The sequence below is a fragment of the Vicia villosa genome, linkage group LG3, assembly GCF_029867415.1.
Source record: "Vicia villosa cultivar HV-30 ecotype Madison, WI linkage group LG3, Vvil1.0, whole genome shotgun sequence".
In the NCBI taxonomy this organism is placed as follows: Eukaryota; Viridiplantae; Streptophyta; class Magnoliopsida; order Fabales; family Fabaceae; genus Vicia; species Vicia villosa.
In genome coordinates, this window is record NC_081182.1 from 176,306,094 (window position 1) to 176,316,493 (window position 10,400).

The window sequence follows — 10,400 nt, forward strand, 5'->3', positions numbered from 1 at the left end:
GCTCCCTCGTGTTGACCCCCAAATTGATGACCCAACAGTGGTATTAGAAGTCTTTTGTTTCCAGTGAAGGATTGACTTCATTGTATCAAAAATGCTCCCCATAGCTGGTGGATAGGAGATGTTCTGTTGAAGAGTGTAAATGGTGGTACAATGTATGTGGATGAAAGAGTTTCTCCTTGAGGTGGAGCATTGTTGATAGACTCACACATGATTGAGAATGTTGAGAATAACAAGTGTGAGTTAGAACACTTGAGAAATAAGTGTGGGGAAGTCTCACATTGATTAGAAAATTGGAGACTTGAGCATTTATAAGTGAGAAAATCTACACACCTATCACCTGAAGGTTTTGAGTGAATATGTGGTGTGTCTCTCACAAGGTATATTATTCATAAAGAAAAAGATCACAATGTAAAAATGTTCCCTCGTGTTGACTCCCGAATTAATGACCTAACATATATGAGCCTATATTTTGTTATGTTTATTTACTTTCTAGTATTATGTGTTTGATTATCTTTTTGAGAGTTTTCATTGTAAACACTAACAGTTATCTTTTTAATATTGTAATTTTCTCAAAGCATTAATTTGTAGGCAAATTCTTTAAAAAGACAATTCGACTAAGTTGTAGTCAATTCATTATGTTAGGAAAATTTTGGTATAGTAAGTGTGAGGTTAGGAAATGCTTTAGTAAACTTGTAATTAGCTGGATAATAATAAATTTCTCTCAAGTGTGAAGGAGTTGAGTTTAACTCTAGATTTTGGGGTGAACTCGAATAAAACTCACGTGTCTTCTCTCTTTCTTATCTCTTTATTTTCAACATTTTGATTAAAATTCCTTTTATCTTATCTCTTTATTTTCAAATTAGAAAGAAAAAAAAAACTTCAACACAATTAAAACCATTTAATCAATGTACTCTGTTTTTCACACCTTGAGTATGGACTTGATCCATTTAATCCCCTTTTATTGCTTACACATGCCAATAAAGTACGGGTAGACTTTCGCTAGAGGACCGCATATAGGATCCAGACTATTCACTAGAGGACGTATGTAGGATCCAGACCAATCACTCATCATCACCCATCAAATCCAACCCAACGGCCTCCAACATCCCACGCCGAATCAATCAGGATCAGTTTTAACCATCCATCTTATGTAAGTTAATTCATGTGCCATGACATATAGTTTTTCATTTACTTTTGTAAATTACATCTATCTGATCTCATTGACTTACACATTAGACTATTAACCTTTACAAGACATAACTTTGCTCTGCCATACGGAAGACTGACACATCGAAAGAATTCATTCATTCTCACATGTCATCAATTTTTCAGTATGCACCAGAATAATTTGTATGTGATCTCCGTCAGAGGAGTACACAAACTTTCTACTACATCATTAGGGTTATTAATTTGATCACATAATGTAATTTTGATACATTTTGCATTTTTTTTCTTCTTGGTGAAAAGTTTTGTTTATATATATATATATATATATATATATATATATATATATATATATATATATATATATATATATATATATATATATATATATATATAATCAATGCCTCACCACATATACAATACAAACGTGCAACTATACCTTCCATTCCAAGGCAAAAAGGAATAGTTGCATTAACATCACCATTCCATATTAATAAAAAACTAAATGTTGTGTACCAAAGTTGTCTCTCTAGCCATAAAGCAATGCTTGAAACCTAAAGTTCTAACAAGTTCTCAATAGAGGTTTATGTGCATGTTTGGGTAAGTCATGTTTTGACACTAATTCAAATAAGATCCTTTGCTTCCTCTATAGACTACTTGTAAAACACACTTTATCTTGCTTCTTTGCATGTTCTATTCACCTTTTATAAACATGGAGAATGAATAACTACAGTACTCATCTATCTTCAATCACATAACTATCAAAGAAAGACATTATTTCAAGTCATTTTTCAAGTTTCAAGAAATGGAAAATAGGCTAAACCAAAGAAGGTATAACTATTGATATGCATTATTTTTTATTTATTTTCTTATAATGTAAAAGCATTAGAGTTTTTTAGTTTCCTACTAATAACAAATTATTTACTATACTAACAAAATATCACTTTTGTGTTATTCTAGAGTGTCATTTTCTAGTCCACAATCACATAAACAAACAAGAGATGATGATGAGTTTGTAACTGCATTAGCAGCCACTGCATTTTCCATTTATTCATTAGAAGAAGCAGGGATACTTGATTTGAAGAAAATAAGAGATAGTCCAAAATTTTCAAAGAACCAATCTATAAGAGGAAAAGGAAAAGAGGAGAATATACCAAGGCAACCAAGTTATGGTAAATTGACATTTACTTAAATATATCATATATCTTTGCTAAAAAAATTATTGAGTAAATTACTCTCATCTCCCCGAGTTTATTAAAATGATAAGGGCGCTGTTTTAGTTTTAAAATATGCACTAACTTTTCATAAATTTAAATATAGCACTAACAATTTTTAACTACACCCAAAAATTATATAAAAATTGTCATCTTTACTTAAGATTTTTTTTAACTGTCAATAAAAATATCCATAGGTATATAAATTTCAAAGAATTAATACATATTTTAAAACTATAAAATGTGTCAATATCATTTTTAGACTAGTGTAATTTCTCCAAAATTATTTTACTAATGAGAATAATGTGATGTCGGTCCCACCTAGGTGAAACTTCAATGAAAAGGCCATTTAGACAAGAAACAAGGACAAGAGAAGGTGCTTTACCTCTTAGAAGCTCAAGTGGTATATCTCCAATTGGAGGGTATCAAAAGCAAAAAGGGATTATAATACATAACAAAAATGATAAGGCAAAAGCAGAAGCTTGGGAAAAGGCTAAACTACAAAGGATTCAAAAGAGGTAATATAATTACCAATTTTTAAAGTTTTATCTTGTTTGTTATAGTTGTTAAATTGATATATAGTGTGAACAAATATAGATTTAGTGTATTTATTCTTGACAATGGATGAAAATTCAGGTATGAGAAGATGAAGCTCCAAATCCTTTCTTGGGAAGGAGAGAAAAGAATCCAAGCCAAAATCCAAATGGAAAGGAAAAAGGTTAGCATTGAAATTATTGAATTTCTAGTTTTAAATTTTGTGAACACATGATATAATTTTTATGTAATTATAGAATGAAATGGATCATCAAAGAGAAAATGTAATAGAACATTACAAGAGAAAGATAGCAAGGTTAGATATGATTGGGCAAAGAGCAATCAAAGAGTTGGAAGATCAAAGAAGAAAAGAAGAGTTGAAAGTCAAAGAAAAAGCTAACAAAATCAGAAAAACAGGCAAGGTGCCTGTCACATGTTTCTGTTTCAAGTCTTTATAGGATCAAGTCATGGAATTTAGAACAAGAATCACCCAATTTAAAAAAATTGTAAAGTTAAACTTAAATAATGTCTTCCTCAAATTGCTCACATAGTATTGCAAAAGTTAATTCATATTTAAAGTCATTTCAAATTGTTATGGTTGTAAGACATGGATGAGTTATTCAATAAATTGGACTTATAATATTGTGAACTAATTCACATCAGTGTAGTGAAAGAATAAAATTTATGCTCTGCCTATTATAGAGTTCTCACCACCTTTAAGTAAGGGTTGAAGAGTTCACTCAATCTTGTTGGATGATGACGACAACAACACTTAAATTTTAGTGAACTCGGTTACATGAATCAAATAACATAAAAATGTTGATTTCATCATATAATATATATTTACTCAATTCATTAATTGATTATGATCCTTACTTAATCAATTATATATCGAAATTCGGCCTACAACTGATTATGGTACTTAGGTACACTACTACAGAACATGTATCTTACTACGGTTGGGAGAAAGATTTTACTACGGATGGTGGTACTTAGTAAGATAGCGTGTGATTGTATGTGTCCTCTTTATAATCAAGGGCTACTAGCCGTGCTAAATACACAGTAGCGCGTATCATACCACTACGATTGTATAAAACAACCGCAGTAAAAGGTTGAGATAAAGGGCTCAATACCCCATCGCCTGCATTTTTTTTGTGCAGAATTTAGCGTAGTGCATTTATTGTGCAAATGATATTTTACTAATGTTTATTTATGAATACCACTCATTATCTTGAATAATTTTCAATAAGAAATAGCAGCCACTAAACTCAAAATGTTAAAATGATAAGAAGAAATCAAGTTTGTTGAAACTTTGAAAGAGGATATGCCAGTCATAAACATGTCAGCAATTGATACCTTATTTATCTCTGTTTTTGTTCTAGGCCAAAACAAATTGAAATTTAGATATTTTTGCCATTGGTTTTTCTCTTTGTAGCTTCTAGATTTTTTCTTAATGATGTGTTCTAGATATATTATTTGATCTATTATTGTATTGCATCTTGAGTAGTTTTTTTTGGCCAAAATTAACTTCAATAGCTTAGTGTTGGGCGCAACAAGGTTCCTGTATTGCATCTGTGATGTGCAGGTTGAAAAAAATATAGGTTGTTTCTTTACCCACCTCCCTACTTTTTTTGTCACCTCTGGTGAAAAACCAAATATACCCCTTACTTCGGAAATACATTTTCGAAATGCATTTCCGAAATGCAAGAAAATGTTGTTTTCGGAGATGCATCTCCGAAAGCGTTTTTTTTTTCTTTCAAAATTTGTCTTATTTCGGAAATGCATTTCCGAAAACACCATTTCGGAAGTGCATTTTCGAAATACTGTGCGTTTTGCAGAATAAGCAAAACAGCCCCCCTCCCCCATTCATTTTATCCTAAATCTTCTTCCAAACTTCCTCTCTTCAAAATTTCTGCAAAAGCAAGTGTGTGAACTAGTCAGAGATTGCCAAAGGCGACCCAATCTCAACCTAAATCATCTCAATCTCTATTAGTGGTAAGTTTATCAATTTTTTTCAATTTTTAGATCCATTACTCATATATCTATTAGGGTGTTTAGAACTTGCGAAAATTATATTGGGGTAGGTTGATACTGCTATTTAGGTTGTTTATATTGATTAAAATTAGTTTTGAAGATGGATTTTGGGGTCTGCCATGGAAGTTGCAGAAAACTACTTCGCAGGGGTGTTTCGGAAGTTCATATCCGAAAACACCTCCATTCCCAGTTTCGGAAATGAACTTCCGAAGTGGTCCAGAATTGAATTTTTTTCTATTGTTTCGCATTCTTATTGATTTCAATTGTCCTGCACACTACTTACAGTACGTTTCATTTTAATTGTTTCACATTTATTTATGTTTCGTATTTATTTTTAATACATTATCGTGTTTGTGTTTCAGAGCTGGATCATCTCCTACTTCCCCCGCATCCACGGCTTCCGCGTTGATTCTGCGTACGAGGACGCCATGCCCAGGGGCGCCCGATATGTTCTCCAGAGGGGGAACAATGCAGTGGGACCATACCGTGGGTACCTCGACCGCACGATGCACGATGACATCAGTTGGAGGCCATTCAGCGACTACACTGATGTTGTCCCCTTTGACAGCATCTCGTTATATTCTGGCTGGTTGGCATGTGTTAGCTGAAGATTTCGTTTTGTAATATTTGTCCTTCGAAGAAGTGGAAAATCGAAGGAAAGATGGTTACTGATGGCCATCCCTTAAAAATAAAAGAATGGCTACTGACGGTCATGCTTCGAGAATAAAGATTTCTAAGTTCGTTATGAAGATAGTGAATACTGAAAGCTAGTGAAAGTATGTGTCTTCGGGGACTTAGACAAAATTTATAAAATATATTCAAGTATTACTACTTAGCGTGTTTTCGTAGTGTTTTTAATACACTGCCACGCGTCGAAGACGGACTCAGGCGGGAAGATTTGAAATTCGAAGACGGTTTCGTAACTGTCCAAGTAACAGATGGCGCCGCTAGAAAATCTTATGAGAGACGTGGCAGCAGATTAGTGTAGGACCGTTAAGGTCGAAACTAGTATAAATAGGAGTCTTAATGTTAGGATTCTGTGTGTTCATTTTGTACAAATCACTCACATATTTACTCAAGTATCAAGCGTTAAGAGAAAGAGTTCGCTGAGAAAATGTACATATGACACCACCACTTTAATACATGTGTATTATCTTTTGTTTTCAAATATCTTCCAGAATTACTGCATTTCGTTTACTTCTCGCCATTTACATTTCTGTATCTTTACTTTAATGTCATTTACTTTCGAATTACTTTCATGTTATTTACTTTCAAAGTCTTTAACGTTTCTGCATTTTAAGATTCCTTACGCTTTAATAGTCCTTTTAATTTCATATGTTATCTTACTTATCTTTGCGTTGAAATCACACTTACATATAACAAAGTGATTATCAAGATTATTTGTTCTTTAATCGAACAACGCTTATTGAAGAAGACAAATCATGAATATGGTTCGAATGAACATTGATAACAATCCTTTTGACTATGTGTCCTAGGATCAATCTAGTCGATCCTGCGAGTAACCAAATCATATTTATTATAGTTTGGAAGACTAGCGGTTGTTTACCGGAAATCACCGTAAACAAATTGGCACGCCCGGTGGGACTGTGTCAAGCAGATTGTTTTAATCAATTGCTTTATTTTTGTCTAGACAATATCAAGATCTTGTATGAACCTTAGGAACGGTAAATTAAAGAACAGTGCACAACCGATTCCCAAACGAAGGTACAACAAGAAAATGGCCGCTACGGCCAGTGCAGGGGGTGATCGAGATCCCCCACAAGGTTCAGGATCAGGAGCGGCAAATTCGACTTCCACTCAAGGAACACGGGATGCAACGGGTCCGAATGGATCGAGACCTGCAGATAATTCCCAGGCTATGCCTGAAACTAATACAGGACCCTCAGGGACTACTCCAGTTTCAGTGTCGACAACCGCACCCTCATCCACAAGTCCAGAAGACGTACTGTTTTCATCGACAAATGCTGCAAATAATTTGTCTGGTCAAGGCACGAATTCTACTTTCGAATGGAGACCAAATAGTTCATATGGAATGCCATACCCATATGGAACAGGCGTACGAGGGGCAGGACCTATATATGCCCCAACCAACAATGCGACATTTTCACCGAATGTTAGTTCAGTGGGTCGAAGTGCACACAACACTAGTTTTTCTACCCAGGTGCCCCACTTTACCACAAATAACCAAGCAGCATTTCGACAAGAAATGGATGCAAGCAACCATGATATGGTAGGGGTTTTGGCCAGAGAATTGACTTCAGTTTTAAGCCCACTAATGGCGAATGTTACTACTACAAATAGAGAAAACATGGAGACTTTCCAAAAGATATCATCTCAAATGAATCGAATGGCAGAATTCATGGGAGTAACACCACCTAAAAGGAAAGACAAACAGCCTTCGAATCAAGAAGAGAGGCCCATTTTGGAACGTGTACAAGATATAGTTCCGTCATCTAGGACAGCCACTAGGGATGTAGGCCCCTCACGAAGAACAGAGATGTTCGAAGGAACTCCAGTAATTAACTTAGAAGCTTCAAATCAAAGAGCCGTCCCCGTTCGACAGGAAACGGAGGAGGAGCGACCCAGATTAAGGATTGTGGGTAGGAACGAACACCCAGATGAGGTTGTCCAAAGAGTCAGAAGAGAAAATCTGGCTACAGAAAATAACTTAACTGCCATGATAGAAAGGGTTATGGCCAATAATGGCCTTAGTACTGGACTTAGACGTCCAAACTATACATCCCCTATATCAGATTATATCATGCAGACAGAATTGCCTAGGGGCACTAAGGTACCCAAATTTACAAAATTTTCAGGCGAAACTAATGAGTCAACGGTGGAACATATTGCTAGATATTTGACAGAAGCAGGAGACTTAGCGGGAAACGAGGATTTAAGGATCAAATATTTCCCTAGTTCGCTGACAAAGAATGCCTTCATTTGGTTTACTACTTTGCCACCAAATTCGATAGATGCATGGGCATACTTAGAAAGGCTTTTCCATGAGCAATTCTATATGGGTCAAACTAAGATAAGTTTGAAAGAATTGGCCAGTGTTAAAAGAAAATTCACAGAAACAATTGATGACTATTTGAATAGGTTCCGTCTGTTGAAATCAAGGTGTTTTACAACAGTCCCAGAGCATGAACTTGTCGAAATGGCTGCAGGTGGTCTAGATTATTCAATAAGAAAGAAACTAGATACCCAATACCTTAGGGACATGGCCCAATTAGCAGACAGGGTTCGACAAGTCGAACGCCTGAAGGCAGAAAAAGTTAGGGCGAATAAAAGTTATAAGAAGGAAAGAGTAGCGTACGTCGAAGCCGAGGACGCTGATGATGAGTCTTTCAATGACTCATATAGCCCTGAAGAAGTCGAAATAGACTTGGCTGAGTTGAAAGAAGCGCCACCTTATGCCTGTAAATTGCTAAATCCTGCAAATGGAAAAAACCCAGTAGAAAACGATAAGAATGATAGGTTCCCTAAGAAAACTTATACATTCGACATTACCAAGTGTGATGAAATATTTGATTTATTGGTAAAAGATGGCCAAATGATACTACCTCCAAATTCCAAAATTCCCCCGTTGGAACAACGGAAGAAAAGAGGTTTTTGTAAATATCATGGGTTTTTAGGCCATAAAACTTCTCAATGTTTTCTTTTCAGGGATCTAATTCAAAATGCTCTCAATGATGGAAGGTTGAAGTTTGCTGACAAGACCAAGAGTCATATGAGGGTCGATACCAATCCCCTGAACATTGCTGACGCTAGCCTCTGTGAGGTAGAAGATATCAACATGGTGGAGGCATCTGGAGTTGAAGTTGTGGAAACTAAAACAATGTTCAATGGAAAGCAGGCTACTGAAAGCCTAAATGGTGACATAGTCTTCAACACTGATGTTGAAGAATCTTCCAAGACAGAAATAATTGAAGCATCGAAGGAAGAAAACAGTGAGGCCACTGAAGACCTCAGGATGAAACTCCAGAAAATCCAGATCTCTGAAGTTCCTCCAGCAGCGGTTAACATGGTCAGCGCCAGACGCCCAGTGTCTGAATTTGGCGAACTAGAGACATGGCTGACGAGGCAAAATGGGGGCATCGAAGTTCCTCCAAAAACCGAAAGCCTCAAAGAATATCTCTGGAATTGCCACGAGAGAAATGGTGGTAAGCAATGGATGTGTCCAAGGTGTTCGATCATGCTGAATCGAAGGGTCGAAGCCAACTTCGAAAGGGCTCGACGCGAAAGATGGGAACACCCAGGAAGAGAGCCAAATCCCCTACTACAACTGTACCCAAGGATGGAGGAAAGCTTAGTAGGATTTTTGGTCAGATGCCACAAAGGAAACACTGAAATTGCTCTGTGCCCAAGATGTGGGGCAGTCTATGATGAAATGCTAGCACGATCATTCGAACGTGTGTACTGTTACATGAGTCGAGAAACTCAGGGGTTGCGTCCTAACCTGTACGGTTTCGACATATGGACTCCAACAAAGAGGCCTGATAGCCCACACCCCAGAGCTCGAAGGGTAACTTTCAAAATCCCTGCAGATGCACCCAGGGATAGGTGGGTGCAAGCTGATGCAAGAACCAACAAATGGCGAAGTTGGGACCAAGGTGGTAGAACTGCAATGGCATATAGGAAACAATTTCAAAGACCCAATCGAGAGGCGTATCGATTGGAGAATTATAAAGGAAAAAATCCTATGTCTCGGTCCCAGTGGAGAAGGCATCAGAGAATAAAAAAGGCTCAGAAAGAATACAGGCCAAGAGAAACTGGAGAATCTAGTAGCAACCAAGTCCCATACCAGGGGGCAAAGTCAAACAAACCTCCGGTGGAACGCAGATTATTCGAAGCTGAAAAACTCTTGGATGAAGAAGAAAAGATGCGTTCAAATTCCTGGAAAGAAGAGGATAGAATGACAAATGATTTTGATTCTGATGGAGTGTCATCTATAAACTTGAATTGCAATGTTGTTTCCGTACTCCCTCACGAGTTTAATCAGGAAACTGAAGTGGAAGACTGTGAAGAGGCTGATATCGAAGAAATGGCAAAACACAGACCTGTGTGTTACTATGTGCTGAATAATGGTGCAGTTGAAGAACAGAATGCTTTCTTCGAAAGGCCTGATGAGGGTATGCGAAATCATCTGAAGCCACTCTATATCAGGGCTAAGATTGAGAACGTTGGCATTAATAAAGTCCTAGTTGATGGGGGAGCAGCAGTGAACCTAATGCCTCAATACATGCTAAAAAGAATTGGTATGTTCGATACGGATATAAGGCCACATAACATGGTTTTATCTAACTACGAAGGCAAAATAGGACAAACACTGGGAGTCGTTCAGGTCAATTTGACAGTAGGCTCAGTTACCAGGCCAACCATGTTCATGGTTATACCAGCAAAAGCAAACTACAACCTTTTGCTTGGTAGGGA

The 10,400-nt window shown here is 36.7% G+C and overlaps 1 protein-coding gene across 1 annotated transcript; it reads left to right on the forward strand.

Annotated features, from left to right (window-relative positions):
- The first annotated feature begins 1,894 nt into the window (after positions 1 to 1,894).
- On the forward strand, positions 1,895 to 3,494 carry LOC131656946 (remorin-like). Its single transcript, XM_058926491.1, has 5 exons — positions 1,895 to 1,995; positions 2,125 to 2,336; positions 2,704 to 2,896; positions 3,015 to 3,096; positions 3,170 to 3,494. Exons 1-5 carry the CDS (start codon positions 1,970 to 1,972, stop codon positions 3,368 to 3,370), a joined length of 714 nt encoding a protein of 237 aa, XP_058782474.1. The 5' UTR covers positions 1,895 to 1,969; the 3' UTR covers positions 3,371 to 3,494.
- Positions 3,495 to 10,400: the final 6,906 nt, after the last annotated feature.

Coding starts and splice junctions, on each gene's coding strand:
- LOC131656946 (XM_058926491.1), top strand. CDS start 1,970: ATGGAAAATAGGCTAAACCAAAGAAG. Junction 1,996..2,124: donor AATAGGCTAAACCAAAGAAG/GTATAACTATTG, acceptor GTGTTATTCTAG/AGTGTCATTTTCTAGTCCAC. Junction 2,337..2,703: donor ACCAAGGCAACCAAGTTATG/GTAAATTGACAT, acceptor GGTCCCACCTAG/GTGAAACTTCAATGAAAAGG.